The sequence below is a fragment of the Podarcis gaigeae genome (assembly GCF_964106915.1).
Source record: "Podarcis gaigeae genome assembly, chromosome: Z".
Taxonomy (NCBI): domain Eukaryota; kingdom Metazoa; phylum Chordata; class Lepidosauria; order Squamata; family Lacertidae; genus Podarcis; species Podarcis gaigeae.
In genome coordinates, this window is record NC_139691.1 from 48,851,972 (window position 1) to 48,873,749 (window position 21,778).

Genomic DNA, 21,778 nt, shown 5'->3' on the forward strand with positions numbered 1-21,778 from the left:
TTTTTGGAGCCTCTCTCAAATAAACATTTGCACACTTCATTCTCATTTTTTTTTTAAAAAGAGAAACTAAGATCTCTAATGCGTGGGCTCTCAGGCTGGGCTGTTATTATATCTACTGCCTTCTGAGCACCATAAAGTTTACGGTTTCATGTTCTAGCTTTTAGGTTATAGTTTAACAACACAAATTTGATGTGTTCAGCTCTCCCTAAGGGTTCAAACCCTGATTTTGTTGAAGGATCCCTGAGGTGGCCGCTGTGCCCTGGGTTCCAGGTGGTGGGCCTAAGCCACCCACTAAAAGTTACAATGGTCTCGTACTTTGTACTTGGAAAGACCATTTTGCCCCTTTATTTTTATTTTTTTTTCAATTGGAGATGACAAGCTGGAGGGGCATATTAGAATCCTCTCAGGGGCAAAAAGGCTTCATGGAAGCTTTGTTGCCAGGAGGAGTCCAGCTAGCGTGTTTAGTGAGCTCCCATTCTCTCATATGTTATTATTAGGCTTTTTTTTCAGAAAGAGTGGACGCACAAACGCAAGGGAGGGGCAATGGGAAAGAAAAGGGAGACAGAAAAAAGATCCTTTCAGTACTCGAAGTATCCTTGACTAACACAATTCCTACTTATCTATAAACCACAAATTAATTTCTGGAAATCTCAAACCCGAACCTGAAAAAAAACCACGGGTCTCTCCGCCCGGAAACTCAAACCACGGGTCCCTCTGCCCGGAAACTCAAACCACGGGTCCCTCTGCCCGGAATTCCTTTACCTCAGCGCTGTTTACAAGACTAATCCTAGTGTGGGGCCCCAATTCCCCCCTCTACCTTCCACGACAGCCTCCTGCCTAGCCTTTGAGACTAAGTTTGGAGTCCCCTACTGAACGCCTGTGCAATGCAGTGCCAGATCGGGGTCCGAGAAAACAACCAAGGTTTGAAAGGAAGCAAATGACCTTGCGTGAAAATACTTTTGAAAAGACGCCACCGGCCACACTCCGAAAGGAAATCGGGGAGAAAAAGGGAACGTTATAGACGCACCTGGACGACTCCGAGAGGTAGCGTCGGAAAACAGGAAAGGTACCACAATTTCCCCGGCCACGCTCCGTGTAAGAAATTGGGGGGAGAGAAAGGGAAAGGTTTTGACGCTCCTAGATGACTCCGAGAGGTAACGCCAGACAGTAAAGTTCCGCGATTTCCCTGGCCACTATCCGAAAGGGGAGAATCGGGGGAGAAAAGGGGAGAGTTTAAGACGCACCCGGCCGACTCTGAGGGGCTACGTCAGAAATGAAAGAAGGAAAGTCTGGCTGTCGTGGGGACGCTGCTTCTCCACCCCCCTCCCAATGTATTTACTTCAAACCATACTCACGTTCGAAGATGTCCCCCGCGGATCCCGGGATCCTTTCCCCTTAGCCGGCTTGACCTTGCCTTTGCTCCCCCTGGTTGGGCTTTTGGTGACGATTGATTACCGCCCACAAAGAGGAGGCAGGGAGAGGAAGAAGGATCCCTGGGCTAAGGTTGCCCAGTGGCGCCCAATCCCCTCTATCTCCCTCCTCACCTTCGCAGGAGAACCAAGTGTCCCTGAGCATGGTCGCCAAACTGTTACAGGAAAAATCCGAAGGCTCCCTTCCTTGGACAAAACAAAGACACCAACCAGGATAACTTGGAGCAAAACAGCAGCCTGTAGGCTTGGCCTTTATTGAACTGTTGCCACAGGGTATTCCCCTCACTTGCAGGAGAGAGGAAAGACCCAGAAGAATAGTGTGCAAGGTCTTATAAAAACTTTTGAAATTCCCCTCCTCTAGATCAAGCCCACCCCCAGAAACATCATGCATACATTACAGAAAGGAGGTGTTGAGGGAGGAGTTGTGGTGGTAACATCATGCATACATTACAGAAAGGAGGGGTTGAGGGAGGAGTTGGTGGTAACCTGAGTGTCTTGTCACCTGGCTGGTTCCTCCCTTCCCCCCTCCCCATGAGTACTTTCCAGAGGACAAAGGGGAGTTTGCAGTTTCCTGCCCCCTGAGGGAAGATCTGATCATTGTCCTTTGTTTCAGTCCATGCTGAATCCACTCCCATATGCAAGTTCTTTGTGATCTTGATTGTCTTCTGTCTGGGATCATCAGGGTTGGCATGGGCAGGGCTCCTGTGGATGTGCTGAGACGGTGAAGGGATTATGGCTGACCAGGACTAAGCCACCCCCCTTTGTTAGTTCTTGTCATATGGAGTAAAATAAAAATGGAACAGTGCAAATCCGATGTATGGTTGATTTTCTATGAATTTAAAACAGAAATGTGGCGTATGTTGTGTGTGTGTGTGAAGTTTGTACAAACAGAATGATTGGGGGGGGTTCCTGCTACAACACGGGTTCAACTCTATCCATAATCTCAGCAAGGACCTTAAGGAAACTGTGTCCTAGTGGGGGTCCCAAATTCAGGCCGGCCCCATTTACTATTCGGGACTTCCATAAACGTAAGGTCTCCACAATGGGGGTGGGGACCTTCAGGGTGCAATATTGAGGGTGGTCGTGGCAAATGGACTTGCTTGTGGTCTAGGGCCCCTACGTTAGCCTACTGGGATTGGCATGGTTTGGACCACTGGAGCTAGCCATCACCGGGGTGAACCGCACTAACTTACAAGTGGATGTGGACGCTACATGCAAGGAATTTCCGGGGGGGGGGGTGAAGGGAAATTGGGACAGTGTACTCCCCCCATTGCCCTATAGCTTGACCCCGCAGTACGACCTGTCAGGATCAAGGCCCGCCGGCTCCCATCCACCCTGAAACCCCGTATAGGCGAGGAACTGGACCAGCTTATGGAGCAAGGAGTGCTGGAGCCTGTGCCTAATGCCCCCTGGGAAACCCTGATCGTCACACCTGTCAAGCCTAATGGTTCGGTCCGCATCTGCGCAGACTACAAATGTACCTGTGCTGTTCCGGGGGGGGGGGTTACCATGAGGCGTGGTCTGTGTCCGGTCCAAGGCTGAAGCGGGGTCCAAGGCACGGAGTCGAGCGTGGCCAGGAACTCTGGCAGAAAGCAGGACAGGGTGCCTGCAGGAACAGGTAACCAACAATGTTGCTCCCGCAACCTGGGACTGGGTGGGCTGGCCTTTATCTCCTCTGAGGCATAGGGCGGCCCCGGTCCACAGGTGACTCGCCTCACCTGGCCTGGAAGCGAGCACTCCTCCTGCGAGAACTTAGTTCCCTCCGCCTCTCTGCCCTGAGCCTCTGCAGGAGAGGCTGGAGGATTACTGTTGGTAAAGCACTGGATTAATGTGATCCCATGGCAAGGACCCCGTAAGGAGCCTCGCTGCAGCATTCTACACCTGCTGGAGTTTCTGGGTCAGCTTCAAGGGCAGCCCCGCGTAGACCAAGTTATAATAATCAAGCCTGGAGGTGACCGTCGCATGGATCACTGTGGCCAAATCAGGGCGAGAATGGTAAGGGATCAACTGCTTAATATGGTGGAGATGGGAAAATGCCACTTTTGCTGTGGGTGCAATCTGCGCCTCCATGGAAAGGGAGGCATCGAAGGTTACACCCAAGCTCTTGACAGAAGGCGCTGGCACTATTTGAGGCCCCCGCAAAATATGGGAGTTGGCCCCCCAACCCCATGTCGTCCGGACCCAGCCAGAGGATCTCTGTCTTCGAAGGATTTAACTTTAAGTGGCTCCCACGCAGCCATCCAGCCACAGCTTCCAAGCATCTGGTCAGTGTGTCCGGGGCCGAGTCAGGGCGGCCGTCCATCAACAGATAAAGCTGGGTGTCATCAGCATATTGATGACAACCCAGCCCAAACCTCCGGACAATCTGGTCAAGGGGATGCATAAAGATATTTAAAAGTATCAGGGAAAGGATTGCACCCTGCGAGACTCCACACACCAAGGAGTGCCACGGCAACAACTCCCTCCCTAGCGCCACCCTCTGTCCCTGACCTGAGATAAAGGAGCGCAGCCATTGTTGAACTGTGCCCTGAATCCCCACGTCGGCAAGGCGGTGGTCCAAAAGTTCGTGATCAACTATGTTGAAGGCTGCTGACAGATCTAAGAGAATCAGCAGTCCCGACCCGCCTCGATCCAGCTGTCTATGGAGATCATCTGTTAGGACGACCAAAGCCGTCTCAGTCCCATAACCAGGGCAAAAGCCAAACTGAAATGGGTCATCCAGATACTTACTAAGCTGTTCAGCAACTGCCCTCTCAATTACCTTACCCGGGTATGGAAGATTCGAAACCGGGCGGTAATTGGATAGATTTAAAGGATCTAGAGATGTTTTCTTTAAGAGCGGATGCAGCACTGCTTCCTTCGACTCCCCTGGGAAAGTCCCTGTGCCAAGGGACTGATTGATGATCTCACCCGGGGGGGGGGGGGCGCACCTCATCTGTACACGCTCTAATCAGCCAGGACGGGCACGGGTCAAGGGGGCAAGTGGTGGGCCTTCCAGCTCGGAGGATCTGTCTATTTCGGCAGGGACTATCCGATTGAAGTGGTCCAATACCAGACCCGAGGACAGTCTGTAATGGATGACTGTAAAATCATTTTGATTTTTGAGGTGTGCCTTAATCTTCATAAAGGTAAAGGGATCCTGACAGTTAAGTCCAGTCACGAACGACTCTGGGGTTGCGGTGCTCATCTCACTTTACAGGCCGAGGGAGACGGAGTTTGTCTGTTCTCCAAATGGTTTTCCCAGGTCATGTGGCCAGCATGACTAAGCCGCTTCTGGCGCAACGGAACACTGACACCAGAGCAACGCACGGAAATGCCGTTTACCTCCCCCCCGGAGCAGTACCTATTTATCTACTTGCACTTTTTGACGTGCTTTCAAACTGCTAGGTTGGCAGGAGCAGGGACCGAGCAACGGGAGCTCACTGATATTGATGTTACCCTTCCTCGGTCACTTTTTGCTCCAAAGTGCTTTGTGTTATCTGCAAATAAGAAAACTTTATTGCTGATAATGGCCCTGGCATCCATTTTATTGTTGTTATTCAGCGTGTACATGATTACATAGCATGAACACCTAAATGAATGAGGGGCTCTGGTGGGGACTGTAGTCCTAAGCATCTGGAGGGCATCAGCTGGTGCAGGAGAACATCACTTCAAGCACTGAAGACCAGGCAGCCTCAGGACTTCACAAGTGATGGCCTTGGTTGTGCCACTGGCTCACTGTCCCACTAGGGGGTACTTTCTGCTCACTCACCTCTTTCCATGTGAAAACGTATAGAACAGTTTGCATTTTGTTAAAAATATGATAAAGGCCTTGTGAAAATTCATCAGTATTTTAGTCAGCATTCCTCCTAGTACCTAATATGCACATGTTTGCATTGCAATTTGAGGAGCAAGGAGCAGAGAAGCTTTGTCTTCCTTACTTCAGGCCTTGTACATAGCAGGGAGAAAGTCAGTCAAACCTAGGGATGAATGGCCTTCAGAACTACACAGCCAATCAAAGCACATTCTTCCTCAATGGACATCATACCCAGCCTCCACACCTCCCGGTTGCCCTACACCCTGATAGGATTTGAACTAGAAGATCCTTCTGAGCAGTTGCTGGAGTTTGCTTCTCTGGAGAAAGGGAATCTAAAGGCTATGCAACAACATTGGGTCCCCTCTGAAGTGGTGATCCATGGTTCAAGCTGCCACTCTGTTGGGTGTGGGGCCAGGCCCCTCGTGAGGTGTAAGGAAACCAAAGGAAGGGCTCTGTGTACAGTGAGGGGGGAAAGTATTTGATCCCCTGCTAAATTTGCCCGTTTGCCACCTGAGTACCATCCCCGGACTAGATTTGAGTTACTTTTTCCTGTCCGTATATTTGAGGGCTTTGTTTGAAGGAAACTCGGAGCGTTGTAATTAGCCTCATATAGTTTTAAATAACCTCAAGGAGTTTTGGATGGCTTCATCGGGATTTCAAAGAGCCTCAAAGGAAGGGAGGATGTTTAAAATGCTGTCCGGCAACTCCCAGAGTCCTTATCTGGCTGCAATATAAGCTTGTTTTCCGGGAGTGTGTCTTTTTTCCTTATTATTTTTTTAAAAGCTCCTACTCACTCTGCTGAGGCTCACAGGAGACTTACTTCAGGTGCCATCTTCGACAGAGTCCTGGTAGGTTTATTGTAGCTGTGAGAGACCGAATAACAGCAGGAAAACCCCCAGAAATCCAGAAGACAAAAGTCAGAGATTGATGTGAATTATGAGTGAAATAAGCATTTGATCCCTTTGCAAAAGATGACTTAGTAATTGGTGGCAAAACCCCTGTTGGCAATTACAGAGGTCAGACTTTTCTTGTAGGTGGCCACCAGGTTTGCACACAACTCAGGAGGTATTTTGCCCCACTCCTCTTTGCAGATCCTCTCCAAGTCAGTAAGATTTCGAGGCTGATGTGTAGCTACTCGAACATTCAGCTCCCTCCACAGATTTTCAATGGGATTACAGTCTGGAGACTTGCTAGGCTACTCCAGGACCTTAATGTGCTTCTTCTTGAGCTACTCCTTTGTTGCCTTGGCTGTGTGTTTTGGATCATTGTCATGCTGGAATACCCATCCTCGACCCATTTTCAATGCCTTGGCTGAGGGAAGGAGGTGCTCACCCAAGATTTGACGATACATGGTCCCGTTCGATGCGGTGAAGGTGTCCTGTCCCCTTAGCAGAAAAACACCCCCAAAGCATAATATGTCCCCCTCCATGTTCCTTCAGATATTCTCTCCCTGCTCTCTTGCTCCTAATTTTTGATTGGATGGCACAAGCACCTTTGTTTATTAAGATGCAGCTGAGAAGCGCATATTAACTTCCAGGCAGTGATGTGAAATTCTCAGATGATGGGGCAACATGTTCCTCTCCTATTCATGGTGTGGGGCTTGTTCCACACTGTACTGCATGCTTTGGCATCTTTCAGAGTGATTCCATGATCTGATAGTTATGCCTTCTTCCTGCTGATGACTATTGTGTTTACTGCAGTTATTTAAAATAAAACTCTGTGCTTTTGTTCTAGAAAAAAAGATGCCGGAACTCACTATGAAGTTGTTAGTTAGTGCCACATTTTTAACCAGTGCTTTTCTTTCTAGAAAAGATAGGTGCTGCACAACCTTCAGTACCCTCAGAAAAAAAATAAATCACTGCTTACACTTTGCCTTGGGGAGCTGACAGCAAGCAATATGTAGGGGATGGATTAACAGTTAATGTTAATACTGTACATACAAATGAGCAATCCCCTCCTGCCTTGTCTCCCAGAACAGGAAGAGGTATGAAGAGAAGTTAGAGCTTCATGCAGGCACAGTCTCAGATTGCTGGGGGAAACCCTGGGAGAGTGGAACCCAGAAGTGTCTCTCCGGCTACCCCTCCAACTCTTCGCTTCCCTCTTCGTAGCTCTGCAGCTTCCCTCCCCTTCTCCCTCTCCCCCCCCAGCCCTCTCTCGCGAGACTTCGCGCGCGAGGCCCGGCCCGGTTGCTGCCGCCGCCGCCGCCGCCACTTCTGCTCCGGTTTCCCTTGTGGGTCCGTCCGCCGCTTCGCGTCCGCATGGCGTCCGACTCCGACACCGAGGAGCTCTTCTACGACGCGCCCGAGGATGTCGCCCAGCACGGAGGGAGCCCCTCGGCGTGAGTTAGGGAGGGAGGGAGGCAGGGAGGCGCCGCCTCGGGAGTACGCACGATCCGGATCGACTCCGGATCAGAGCCTCGATTAAGATGAAGCACGCTGAACAAGCTGCCTGCCCCGCCAGAGACCCCCCAGCTCCTTTCTGTCCCTGCTTAATGGGGTTGCGTGGCGGGCGGGTAGCGGAGCAGGAGGGCGCACCTTTAATTCCGATTACGGCGAAGCGCTGCCTCTTCGCCCAGGCAGCTCTCCCATTCTACTGTTCCTGCCTCTCCCGCCCACCTCCCTCCCCCCCCCTTGCAGCAGGGAAAGGGGTGGTGGTACTGCGCGACCCGAAGCAAGCCTAATCCGAATCGAAGCCTTAATTCGGATTGCACCGAGCTGCTGCCCGTGGCCAGCCTGCTCTCTTCTCTTCTCTTCTCTTCTCTTCTCTCACCATCCACTTCTTTATAGCCTGGCTCTCAAAGGGAGACCAAGGCGTGAACCCGACAAGCCTAATTCGGATTTAAACTTCAGTGCAGATTGCACTAAACTGCTGCCATTGAGCAGCCAGCTCTCCTCCCTCTCGCTCCCCACCATTAGGTATTTGCTGCGTTGCTCTCCCTTTTCCTTTTGCATGCTTCCAGCACCGTTCCTGCCACCTCTCTCCCCTGGTTCTCCTATTTGCACCTGTCCCTGCAACTACAGCCCACCAGCACCCGAAAACCCAAATGTAAATAGAAGTGAACTGCAGAGTTGATTTAGGCAGGTAAAAACTTCAGACCAATAACCCCCTCCCACAAAACTCCCAGCAGCTGGTTCAGCCAGCTCTTCCTCCTGGCTCTCCTCCTTTTTATTTATTTACTGCATTTATATCCCGCCTTTCCCTCCCAGGAGCTCAATGTAGTGTACATGGTTGTCCTCCTCCTCATTTGATCCTCACAACAGCCCTGCTAGGTAGGTTAGGCAGAGAGGCAGTGACAGCAACAAGGCCACCCAGTGAGCTTCATGGCCCAATGCGACGTTTAAACACTGGTCTCCCACCACTGTCTCTTGGCTTCTTCAAACCTCTTCCTTACCTAACCCCCAATTCATTGTCCTGCCTTCCTGCCCTTGCTTATTACAACCTCATGTCACCCCCTTGGCCAGGTGGATCCATGTTCTCTTAGCATCATATTCTGTCCCAGGCATCCTGGGACCATGGCAACCCTATCTCCCTCCCTTCTGGGCTGCTTTTTCCTGATTCGTGCCTTTGTGGACATGGCAGTCTAGCTCATGCCCCAGAGCTAGTGCTGCTTTTTTCTGCCTTGTCCTTTTTATGAAGCTGCCTCCCTCCTTTTTCAAGCTTCCCTCTGTGTGTGTGGTGTTCTGCTGCCCCCTTTGCTGATTTGAGTTCCCAGTTTTCCTATCAAGGGGATGGCTGTGAGCTGGTCCAAGCAAGAAGGTTGCTATCCTTGCTGCATGCTGCCCTTCTGGCACCCAGCTGTCAGGAAAAACAAAACACACAAATCACTGTCATTCTTCCTCTTCCGTTTTCTTAGCAGCAAGCCAATTGTAAGAGAAGGGTTGGGTCAAAAATCCCCTGTTCCTGAAAGGGGGTGTGATACTTTGGTAGGCAACATGTTAGAGCTGGGTGCTCAGCAGTCTGGCAGGTGGGTTGTTTTGTGGGCCTGGTGGTGCTGCTGTTTGCCAGCAGCTTGTCTGCCTGCAGATGGGTGCAGATTGGGGTGGGTGAGTTTGGTCTCTAGTTGCGGCATGGGTGTTGACACAGATGCAGGTCACGCACATCAGGACTGTCGTGTTGGCAAAGTTTGAAATGTTCCAGGCAGTGTAAACACCACACTTAACTTGGGACTGCTGTTGTCACTGTCATGCTCTCCCTTCTGGTTCCATTTCTGAGGAGGGAGTGTTCACTTCCATGAATCAGATCTCACTTCTGGGGAAAATCCTGAAGTCAGCAGATTTGTTTGCCAATGTAGGAGTTGTTCTTTAAAAAATAAAAACACAACAACGAATTGCATTTTTCAGTGCAGAACACACCCCTTCCTGCATTCTTTACAAGCCTACTTTTCCTGCAACAGTTACTCTGACTATGGGCTCTCTTCCTCTGCCCCTCCTCCTTCCCAGGCTAGTAACAACCACCAAGATTCAGCTCTGTGAGTTGTAGGTGCTCTGCAACAGGTTGTCTCCTCTGTCCTGCAGAGGTGCAGTTCTGTGGCTCCCAGAGTCTGTAACCTGAAGCCTATGTAACCTGAAGCGTATGTAACCCGAGGTACCACTGTATAGGTCTATCTTCAACTCTTCCCATCTGGAGTTCAAAACATCTAGAGGGCTCCAGGTTGCTGAAGGCTCTGCTTAGGTCTTAGAAGCATCAGTGCAGGAAGTAACAGGTGGACTTAGAATTCCCATTGCTGCTTAAGATTAAAGGAGGGAGCAAACTTTAAAGTGGGCAGTTTCTTGGCCAGTTCAAGGATTTGGAAGTGACCAGTTCCCTCCCCACAATAACATCAGCCTGTTTTACTGCAGCGTGTGAGTGTGTGTCTAAAATGAATGCAGAATCAAACTTCATAGATAAACTGTCTGTTTTCTGATAAAACAGTTGGATGCTTTCATGCTCTGGTGGAGATTATAATTCTGGGTTTTGAGGAGCAGCCCCCCAGTAACATAGCATAGCAGCTATTCTGTGGCTGCTTGTAGTATTCTATCTTTCTGTTTTTCACCAGCTGCAGACCTTAACCTTTCTTCACGTTATATTTCTGCCTCACTTTTCAGCCAAGACTGGCGCTCAAAGCTGCTGACAATTTAAACATGTGCAGAACACAAAGTATAAAGTGAAGATGTTTACAGAAGCCTCTTCTGCTTCCTGGTAGCTGGTGTTATGGTACAATTCTCAGACACTTCTCTCTTGATCAGCTTTCCCTGGCCCATATGTTTTGAACTACAGATCCTATCAGCTGTGTTGGCTGGGGCTGATGGAATTTCCAAAATTACTGGAAAGCACCAGGCTGGGAAGTCTGATCCAGAGGAGCTGGTTGATGAAAAAGATACCAGCCATGGAATCAGCCTTTCCATGGACCCGCGGATCTGCCTTGTACTGAGTCAGGTCATTAATACATCTAGCCCAATGTTGTGTTTGCTAACTGGATGTAGTTTTCTAGAGAGGCTGTGAAATGAACACTGCTGCTGTACCACTGATTTGGGCCTCTTCCTCATGGGCGAGTTCCAAGCTATTCCTCCAGAGGCAGAAGGAACTGTTGATGGACTTTAGTGATTGGTTGATGACCAGTATGCCAACCCAGATGAGTAGATCTTGTGAGTGATCCACAGAGTCTTCTAGCGGTTGGTGGCATTGTACAAGTTCCAGGAGGTGGAGAGTGGCTCAAGGCGAAAATCCCAGTCCACAGAAACAGTCTTCTTTCTGGTTGTCTTTGTTTGGAGTAGACTGTGCTTGTAAAAAGCCATGGACTCTGGGTGATCACGTAAAAAGATTTTGGGTTTGTCTGGTGTGTGTTTCTAAGCAGAAGAAAGTTGGGTGTTCTGCTTTCAGGTTGTCAGTGCGGCACAAATAATCTAAAGTAGTTACACACAGACAAATATTCAAATAACAGGGTTTTTCTGGGATAAAAGTGATTTATGGACCTGTTTGGAGTGCTGGAGCAGTCACGCAGAAATAGTCCATTTGGTTACAAGAGGAAGGCTGCAGGCTTAATTACCCTCCTTCATCAGTTGATATTTTTTAAGTCAGCCAGTTGCCTAGAAAAAGAGAGAGGGTGGAGGGGCTGTTTCGCTCTTAAATTTCACATTTCATGCTGTGTGTTTAGCAAAGTGCATTAAGGTTTGTTTGTATTGCTGATTAAAAACTGCTGTCGCTGCAGTCTTTTTGGAAGGCTCAGGTCTCCAATTCTTTATTTCAGATTTAAAAAACAAATGAAAACACTGGCAAGCTGTTAATAAGTTCAGGGCAGGGCGAGAGAGGCTGCTTCAGGTCTCTCCCCCCCCCCCCCTTTTCAGGTTGATTATGAATAATGATTAATTTACCATTCCTGTTCTTGATTGCATAACATCAAACAGATACATCAAATACCGTATTTTCCACTCTATAAGACGCACCAGACCATAAGACGCACCTAGTTTTTGGAGGAGGAAAACAAGAAAAAAAATATTCTGAATCACAGAAGCCAGAACAGCAAGAGGGATCTGGCTTCTGGGATAGCCTCTTGCTGTTTTGGCTTATGGTATAGCCACCGAAGCCGCGGCTACCCCACAAGCCAGGACAGCAAGCGGGGCGCAGCGATCCCCTTGCTGTCCTGGCTTGTGGGATAGCCATGCACAGCCTCTCCTGGGCAGCAGGAGGAAGGCTCCCGCAAGAGCCACGCTCCCTTTAAGGAGCGTGCGGAGCGCATGTGCGGCTCTTTAAAGGGAGCACTGAGCAGAGCCTCCCGCCTGCATTCTCTCCATAAGACGCACACACATTTCCCCTTACTTTTTAGGAGGGGAAAAGTGTGTCTTATAGAGCGAAAAATACGGTAGTTATTGTGGATCCTGAATAGCATTTTGAGAAGGCCTTGAGGTTTTGCATTGTGCATGAGATTTGCTGGTTTTAAGAAAGGAGGGAGCTCCCCCACTATTTGCTCCCCTTAATAATATGTGACAGGAGCAGAGGGTGGAGGAAGATGGAAAGGTAGAGCCCACTGGGCTTACTGGCATAAGAAGTGCGAGAGGTTCATGACCCTACTCAGTGTGGCCGGGGGACTGTTTCGGCATTAGCTTCCTTGGATTAATGGTTCCATTTATTTGCAGGTTGCTTTTCTATTGTGAACAGTATTCAAGGTTGCTAACAAATGAAGCAGTAGCTTGGAAATGTGTTGGCCTACAAATAGAGTGGCACTAAGATGGTTTGTAGGAGCACCTGCTCAGTGCAGGTTCCCCAAAGGCCCCAAGTTTCAATGCTTTTCATCTCCAGTCAAAAACATCTTGGTGGCTGGGATGGGCCTCTGTGGAAGAGCTGCTGCCAGTCAGAGTAGTCTTATACTAGGCTAGAGGCACCTGTGGTTTAGATCAGCAGAACAGAACAAAGTACTCGTGGCAAGCCTCCCCAAAGGCCCAGGATATATATTTCTAGCCAGCAGCCTATGGGCTGCTGCAGCATTGAGGGCCGTGAACCAGGAAGTCTCTGCTGCAGAGGAAAGGTTGCAGCATTTAAAGAGTTTTTAGCTTAGAGAGAAGGTGAGCAGGAGGTGACATGATAGAAGCTTTCAGAATTATGCATGGCTTGGAGAGAATGGATAAAGAATTTTTTCCTCCCTCTCCCATAGCACTGGAATTCGTGGACATCCAGTGAGGCAGAAAGTTGGAAGATTCAGGACAGATTTTTTAAAAAATGACTTATTCATGCAGCACATAGTTCAGCCATGAAACTGACTCTCACAGAAGGCAGTGGTGGCCACCAACCTGGATGGCTTTAAAAGAGGATGGGACAAATGAGGCTGGATCAGTGAGTATGCCCTGCCTCCACTGTTGCTTCTGATTACCAGCTGCTGGAAACCACAGGAAGGGTCAGCCACTGTGAGAACAGGAGGCTGGACTAGATGGGGCATCCATCAGGGCTCCTCTTACACTCTTAGGAGCAGGTTTGGCTCTTCAGACCTCAATAGCAGTGCACCACTGAGTGTGGGGTCTTTAGCAAAGCAAGCTGTCCACTTTGGGGGACTTGCATTTTGTCTCTCTCTTTCCCCAGCCTTTCCCTTAATTCTTTTAGTTCCAAAAAGCACTCCTATTCCACCCCCTGTTGAGGTTCGCTGTGCACTACAAATGTCAGAGGCAGTTTTAATTTGGCTATTATGTGTAACATTCCAGACATCAAACGAGGCTTCTGATCAAAAGTTTGCTGTCTAGCTTTGTAGCTAAGTCTGGAGAGTGCCTCTGTGTTTGTGTGTGTATGTATGTGGTGCATCAGCCTTAGTTGCTGAAAGATGGTCACTGTCTCTAACAGGGCCCCGGGGCTAGAGAGGCATTGTCTGATTAAATTGTTACGTATTTTATAATGTTGCTCACCCTAACAATAATCTCTAATTACAGATAGGTAGCCGTGTTGGTCTGCCATAGTCAAAACAAAAAAATTCCTTCCAGTAGCACCTTAAAGACCAACTAAGTCAGTTCTTGGTATGAGCTTTCGTGTGCATGCACACTTCTTCAGATACACTGAAGAAGTGTATCTGAAGAAGTGTGCATGCACACGAAAGCTCATACCAAGAACTGACTTAGTTGGTCTTTAAGGTGCTACTGGAAGGAATTTTTTTGTTTTAATCTCTAAGTAGTTTACCTATGCGGTATTGCAAAATCTTTATTTGTCAATTTACCTTGAAATTAAGATGGGGGGGCATGCGTTGCACTGTAATAACATGCCAATAATAATAATAATAATAATAATAAACAACAACAACAGTAATAATTTATTTATACCCCGCCCATCTGGCTGAGTTTCCCCAGCTACTCTGGGCAGCTCCCAGTCGAGTGTTAAAAACAGTACAGCATTAAATATTAAAAACCTCCCTAAACAGGGCTGCCTTCAGATGTCTTTTAAAGATAGGATACAGTGGTGCCTCGCAAGACGAAAATAATTTGTTCCACGAGTCTTTTCGTCTTGTGAAGCACGGCCATTAGCGGCTTAGCAGCTCTTAGCGGCTTAGCGGCTTAGAAAAAGGGGGGGGGGGAGGAAAAAAACTCGCAAGAACTCGCAATACGTTTTTGTCTTGTGAAGCAAGCCCATAGGGAAATTCGTCTTGCAAAGCACCTCAAAAACAGAAAACCCTTTCGTCTAGCGAGTTTTCCGTCTTGCGAGGCATTTGTCTTGCGGGGCACCACTGTAGCTGCTTATTTCCTTCACATCTGAAGGGAGGGCGTTCCACAGGGCAGGCGCCACTACCGAGAAGGCCCTCTGCTTGGTTCCCTGTAACCTCACTTCTCGCAATGAGGGAACCGCCAGAAGGCCCTTGGTGCTGGACCTCAGTGTCTGGGCAGAACGATGGGGATGGAGACGCTCCTTCAGATTTAGAGGACAGAGGCCATTTAGGGCTTTAAAGGTCTTCAACAACACTTTGAGTTGTGCTCGGAAACGTACTGGGAGCCAATGTAGGTCTTTCAGAACTGGTGTAATATGGTCTCGGCAGCCGCTGCCAGTCAGCAGTCTAGCTGCCGCATTCTGGATTAGTTGTAGTTTCTGGGTCACCTTAAAAGGTAGTCCCACATAGAGCGCATTGCAGTAGTCCAAGCAAGAGATAACTAGAGCATGCACCACTCTGGTGAGACAGTCTGCGGGCAGGAAGGGTCTCATCCTGCGTACCAGATGGAGCTGATAAACAGCTGCCCTGGGCACAGAATTGACCTGCGCCTCCATGGACAGCTGTGAGTCCAAAATGACTCCCAGGCTGCGCACTTCGTCCTTCAGGGGCACAGTTACCCCATTCAGGGCCAGGGAGTCCTCCACACCCACCCGTCTCCTGTCCCCCCAAAACAGTACTTCTGTCTTGTCAGGATTCAACCTCAATCTGTTAGCCGCCATCCATCCTCCAACCGCCTCCAGGCACTCACATAGGACCTTCACCGCCTTCACTGGTTCCAATTTGAAAGAGAGGTAGAGCTCGGTGTCAACTGCATACTGATGAACACTCAGCCCAAACCCCCTGATGATCTCTCCCAGCAGCTTCATATAGGTATTAAAAAGCATGGGGGAGAGGACGGAACCCTGAGGCACCCACAAGTGAGAGCCCAGGGGTCTGAACATTCATCCCCCAACACCACTTTCTGGACACAGCCCAGGAGAAAGGAGCGGAACCACCATATAACAGTGCCCCCAGCTCCCAGCCCCCTAGACGGTCCAGAAGGATGTTATGGTCAGTGGTGTCAAAGGCCATTGAGAGATCCAGCAGAACTAGGAAACCGCTCTCACCTTTGTCCCTAGCCTGCTGGAGATCATTGACCAGTGAGACCAAGGCAGTTTCAGTCCCATGGTGAGGTCTAAATCCCTATTGGAAGGGATCCAAATGGTCCGCATCCTCCAGGCGTGCTTGGAGTTGTTCAGCAACCACCCGCTCAATCACCTTGCCCAAGAATGGTAGATTTGAGACGGGGCGATAGTTGGCCACATTGGCCGGGTCTAAGATGTTTTTTTAAGAAGCGGTTTAATGACCGCCTCTTTCAGTGGGTCTGGGAAGGCTCCCTCACAGAGGGAAGCATTCACCACCCCACAAAGCCCATCGCCCAGCCCTTCCCGGCTCACTTTTATCAGCCAGGATGGGCGAGGATTAAGGAGACAGGTGGTCAGTTTCACTTGTCCAAGTGTTAAAAAACAATATAGCATTAAATATTAAAAACTTCCCTAAACAGGGCTGCCTTCAGATGTCTTTTAAAGATAGGACAGCTGCTTATTTCCTTCACATCTGAAGGGAGGGCGTTCCACAGGATGGCCGCCACTACCGAGAAGGGCCTCTGCCTGGTTCCCTGTAACTTGGCTTCTCGCAGTGAGGGAACCACCAGAAGGCCTTTGGTGCTGGACCTCAGTGTCCGGGCAGAACGATGGAGTTGGAGACACTCCTTCAGGTATACAGGACGGAGGCTGTTTAGGGTTTTAAAGGTCAGCACTAACACTTTGAATTGTGCTCGGAAACGTACTGGGAGCCAATGCAAATCTCTCAGGACTGGTGTTATGTGGTCCCGGCGGCCACTCCCAGTCACCAGTCTAGCTGCCGCATTCTGGATTCTGACCAGTTTCCGGGTCACCTTCAAAGGTAGCCCCACATAGAGTGCATTGCTGTAGTCCAAGCAAGAGATAACTAGAGCATGCACCACTCTGGCGAGACAGTCTACGGGCAGGTAGGGTCTCAGCCTGTGTACCAGATGGAGTTGGTAGACAGCTGCCCTGGACACAGAATTAACCTGTGCCTCCATGGACAGCTGTGAGTCCAAAATGACTCCCAGGCTGCACACCTTGTCCTTCAGGGGCACAGTTATCCCATTCAGGACCAGGGAATCCCCCACACCCGCCCTCCCCCTGTCCCATATAATACTGTGTTCCATTCCACACATTTTTTTCAAAGTACTCTTTTTAAATGTTCTCAACTTGTGCTCCAGATAAAATTAGATTAAATAAAGGGGAAAATGGTCAGAGAGCAAGGTAGCTATGGATGATAAGCCTTTGCAATTCACTTGCGTAATAAAAAATATTGTTCTTTGGATGAGCTGAGTGCTTTCTTCTGAGCATTTGGGGGGGGTGTGCAAAATCTGTCTGCCAGACAAATCAGTTGCTTGAACATTTACCCATGTGCTGTGCTGCTAAGAACACTATTTAGTGTTCGCTGGGCTGTTGCATGTGGTCATTGCTTAAAGCATGATTTATAAAATTTAAAAATAAGTTAAAGATGGGTGAAAGGAGCCCTACTTCTATGTAGAATGTTCAGCCCTTTGTGGCAAGGGAGAGGGGTGTCTCCACATCCTCCCTGTGTTCTGTCTTTCCCTCGTGCACGCATTCTCTCTGCTTCTGCTTGCCAGGTCGCTTCAGAGCTGTTCCTTCTTGAATCCTGTCTGACCACCTTGCTGACTTGCAAACAACCACTGGGATCTTTGGCTTTCAAGAGGTTGCTGAACTACAGCTCCCATCAGCCAATGGGTGGGAGTTGTAGTTCAGCAACAACTGGAGGGCCAAAGCTTTCCCACACCTGGGCCATAAGCCTGAGAAGAGGCCACCCTGTGAGCAGACCCAGCTTAGGCCATCTCTCTCTCTCCCTCTTTTTGCTTTCTCTTTCTCTGTCGACTGAGGCAGCCTTGGGAAGTGTTTGTGCATTTGAGGGGGCTGTGAGGGTGGCCTTTGGATTGCTTGTTGGCCCAGATTGGGGCGCTCTCCTTAGACTCCTTAGCTTTTGCTCCGTTTATGCAAACAGGAAATGTAGCTCCTGGTGGTGCCTTCCCATTTTGACCTCAAAACATTTGCTGATCTTGGTGGAATCAGTGATGCTGGTTGCAAACAGTACCTTTGACAACAGAAGATGGAGAAGGAAGAATGGCAGTGAGTGAGGTCTGCTCTAGAGTGCAACGACAGGTGATCAGCACTACTTTACCCTGCAGGTGGAGAGGCACAGTTTTTGAATGCTCACCCACTGTATGCATGGCGGTGGGGCGGGGAGAGAATACATCAGGGAGAGGTTCTAGCTCACCCTGTTTCCTGATGTGCTAGTTTTCTACTTGCCGAGAGTGTTTTACATAAGAGAGAATTCAAAAATGTGATTATGTGTACCTGAATTCTGAAGAGGTCTATTCTACTGTATGTGTGGAGCAGAGACAGGCTCCTTCCTTCCTTCCTTCCTTCCTTCCTTCCTTTCTTTCTTTCTTTCTTTCTTTCTTTCTTTCTCTGTCTTTGGTGTAGTCAATGTGATTCCCTCCAGGTGTTCCTGTCATCCATGCTAGCTGGGACTGGTGGGAACACAGAAAGCTACCTTCTGCTGAGCCAGACCATTGGGGCATCTAGCTCAGCATCGTTGACTCTCAGCAGCACTCCAGGGTTTCAGGCAGGGCAACTCTCCCAACCCCACTTGGAGATGCTGGGGATTGAACCCACAACCTTCTGCATGCCAAGCAGGTGCTCTACCACTGAGCTGTGGCCCTTCCTCTGAACTCCCTATGGGAATTGGAGTCCAACATCTGGAGGGCAACACATTAGCTACCTCTTCTACCTAGGACCCTCAAACCTACGGGACCGCCTCTCCTGGTCTGCCTCATGGAGGACCTTAAGGCCCACAAATAACAACACTTTGGAGGTCCCAAGCCACAAGGTGATTAGATTGGTCTCAACTAGGGCCAGGGCCTTTTCAGTACTGGCCCCGACTTGCTGGAACGCTCTGCCACAAGAGACCAGGACCCTGCGGCACTTGACATCTTTCCACAGGGCCTGCAAGACAGAGCTGTTCCGCCTGGCCTTTGGTTTGGACTCAGTCTGACCCTTATGTTTCCCTCCCCTTATGGTTTTGATCTATGGGCTATTATTAAAATGAGGTTGCATTTTAAATTGTATTTTAACCCATATTTTAATAAATTGACCCCCCCATTGTGTTTTATGGTAATTTTCTTGGTGTTAGCTGCCCTGAGCCCGGGGAGGGTGGGGTATAAATAAAAATTATTATTATTCAGCCAATTACCACCATTTAAAATATAATAATAAATAGATGAATATTAGAATAAATGGTGCATAATATTCTCAGGCCAGCTTCAGGAGGTGGTGGCAGGAGCTCCCTGGTCTGCTCAGCTTTGTGACAGCCCCTGTCCAAAGCCAGTTTTCAGTTTCAGTTCTGTGTGATGGTTGTTTTACTTCCACCTTCTCAATTAACATAGAATCATAGAATTGCAGAGTTGGAAGGCAATGCAGGAATCTCAACTAGATCAGACATGACAAATGGCCACCCAGCCTCTGCTTAGAGGCTAGGAGAGTCCTCTAAGAGTCCATCACCTTTCCATTGTTGAACAACTCTTACTGACAGAAAGGTCTTCCTGATATTCAGTCAGAATCTCCTTCCTTTTAACTTGATTCGAGTCCAGCCCTCTGGAGCAGGAGAAAACAAGCTTGCTCCATCCTCCGTGTGACAGCCCTTGAGATATTTGAAAATGACTTGGACTTGATTCCCTCCAGATGTTGTTGGACTCCAGCTGCCATCAGCCCCAGCCAGCATGGTCAAGTGGTCAAGGATGATGGGAGAGACTGCAGTCCAGCAAGATCTGCAGGAAACCATCAGCTTTTTAAAAGATTCTCATCTTTCACATCCACCTTGCTGTTCAGAACTGGAATCTCTGCTAATTTTAGCTGCAGTATTGGAGTGTGGTAAACAAAATTGCTGCCCCAAAGCTCTTTAGGGAACCCCCCCCCCCATTTCTTCTTCCCTTCAACTGGTGGCTTTGTGGTGCTGCATAGTTGAACCCTCTTATTACAAGGTTTTTTGTGGTGAGTGAGCAGTTCCTTCAGGCCCTCTAATGCAGCCATCTGCTGTTCAAGTCAACCTGCCAGTTCTTAGGACTGCTCAGGAACACCTGCCCCCATAGCAGTCTCATTGAGGGTGCTGAGTGTGTGTTTTGTTGTCTTAAATCTGTGTTTTAGACACAGATACATTATGTAAGATTTTAAACACCTTTGACAAAGCACTTTGACAAAGATAATTTCTTGCAAAATGTAAGGGTTGCCCTTAATACATTATCGGTGTCGTGGTTAGAGTGCCTGGCTAGGAGCTGGGAGACCAAAGTTCAAATCCCCACTCTGCCACAAAACATACTGGGTGGCCTTGGACCAGTCACTGCCTCTCAGTTACTAGCCCACCTCACAAGCTTGTTGTGGGGATTAAATAAGAAAGCAGGAGGAGGCATGTACACCACCTCCCCCTTGAAGAAAATGGTATGATATGATTTTCTGTTCCTCTCCAAATGTATTGCTTGCCCATCTTCACATGCCCATGTGATTCTATTCATGATAGCCAGGTCCCATAAATTCGATAAACTGTTTTTTTTAAATATAAATATTTCCAATATCTTTTTGCAAATTAACATTTTTGCTGCTACACAATAACTACGCCTCTTTCCTTTGAAGCTTGTTGCCTCCAAATACAGTGGTGCCCCGCAAGACGAACGCCTCCCAAGACGGAAAACCCGCTAGACGAAAGGGTTTTCCGTTTTGGAGGCGCTTCGCAAAACGAATTTCCCTATGGGGTTGCTTCGCAAGACGAAAAAATATTGCGAGTTCCTGCGGTTTCCCCCCGCTTCCCCCTTTTTCCTAAGCCGCTAAGCCGCTTAACAGCTGATCGCTAGAAGCCGCTAGACCGCTGTAGCGCTAATCCACTAAGTTGTCAATGGGCTTGCTTCGCAAGACGAAAAAACCGCTAGACGAAGAGAATCGCGGAACGGATTCTTTTCGTCTTGCGAGGCACCACTGTATGTTACTAGCCTGTCCTTAGATTGCAAATATGTTAGAAAAGCCTCTCTAAGTTTCAGTGTATTTCTTAATTGTGCACAAGATCTATAACCAGGACTTTCCCCCCTCCCTCCAGCCTTCTAATGTAAGTCCACCAGCTGGGAATAAAGCTGCCTGTCTCCTAACTGCACTTCCAACATACTTCAGTGATACTGCTATAAATTAGGCAGAGAGTCTGCTTCCTGTATTTAGACAGAGAAGCAGCAACGTAGAGGTGGATGGGGGAAACGCTTTTAAGAAATGACCCTGATGCAGCCTTCCTCAGCCTAGTGCCCTCCAGATGTTTGGAGCCTTCAACTCCCCATCAGTCTCACTCAGCACAACCATGGGGAAGACAAGAAAGTGAAAGGGGATCATTCTGAAGAACAGTCACAATGCATCATCCACCTTGCCCAATATTCTATTTTGGTTAGTGCCCATCTCCAAATGCTTTAGAGCAGCCTTCACCAACCTGGTGCCCTCCAGAGGTTTTGAACTGCAGCACCCATCAGCCCCTCCCAGCAGTGGCAGTTGTAGTCTGGAGGGTGCTAGATCAGCGAAGGCTGGATCTTCTGCTGTTGGATTCCTGTTGAAAAGGAGCTTGCAGCAGGAGAGATGGGGAGTGAGTTCTAAAGGTTCTCTTAGCTGTTTTCCAGTGAGCTTCCTGCCTCACGTTTTCCAAACATACACAGCATAGGGACATGTCACGTCAGAAGTGACACGTGTGTGCATTTACACACGCACACACACATGCGCGCGCGCGCACACACACACACACACACACACAGAAGGGAGTTGGTCTTTCAAAACTTAGAACATGAGAACATAACCTTTCTTATCAAACAGGTTCCCCTGTCCATCCCCTTCACCCAAACCACAGATTCCTAAGGGAAGACATGGTTCCAGAGTTTCAGATGTGAGTCTGGTGGAGGCCACTGTAGTTGCAGAAGTGGCCTTTGACAGCCAGGACCACTGACCCTGTGCAAGGTTTGAGTGCCTTGCTGCAGCTTCAGGACTGTGAACTTACCATGAATTGTCAAATTGTGTGTTCCCACTACTCCCCAAGTCCCCCCAGAACTGAGGAAGGGAGGAAAGTATGGCTGGCTGCAGAAAATGAAGCAGCTGCAAGGGATTTGGGTGGTGACTGCTGTCCTCGATGTTTGTCCAGGGAAGGGCCTTAGCTCTGTGGTAGAGCCCAGGCTTTGCATGCATAAGTCCCCAGATCCGACCCTTGGCATCGCCTGCAGCTTAAGAAAAGGAA

The 21,778-nt window shown here is 48.9% G+C and overlaps 2 protein-coding genes across 3 annotated transcripts in view; one reads left to right on the top strand and one right to left on the bottom strand.

Moving 5' to 3' along the window:
* Window positions 1-21,778, bottom strand: part of KLHL13 (kelch like family member 13) — a 570,056-nt gene that overhangs the window by 96,313 nt on the left and 451,965 nt on the right. The gene's annotated exons all lie outside the window — the stretch shown is intronic.
* Window positions 7,378-21,778, top strand: part of WDR44 (WD repeat domain 44) — a 48,941-nt gene continuing 34,540 nt past the window's right edge. The window contains exon 1 of one of the 2 annotated variants that reach the window (XM_083722789.1): window positions 7,378-7,564. In XM_083722789.1, the coding sequence (XP_083578915.1) occupies window positions 7,485-7,564 (80 nt within the window). In that variant the 5' untranslated portion in view covers window positions 7,378-7,484. The remainder of the gene's footprint in view (window positions 7,565-21,778) is intronic. The other variant, XM_083722790.1, reaches the window with a different exon arrangement.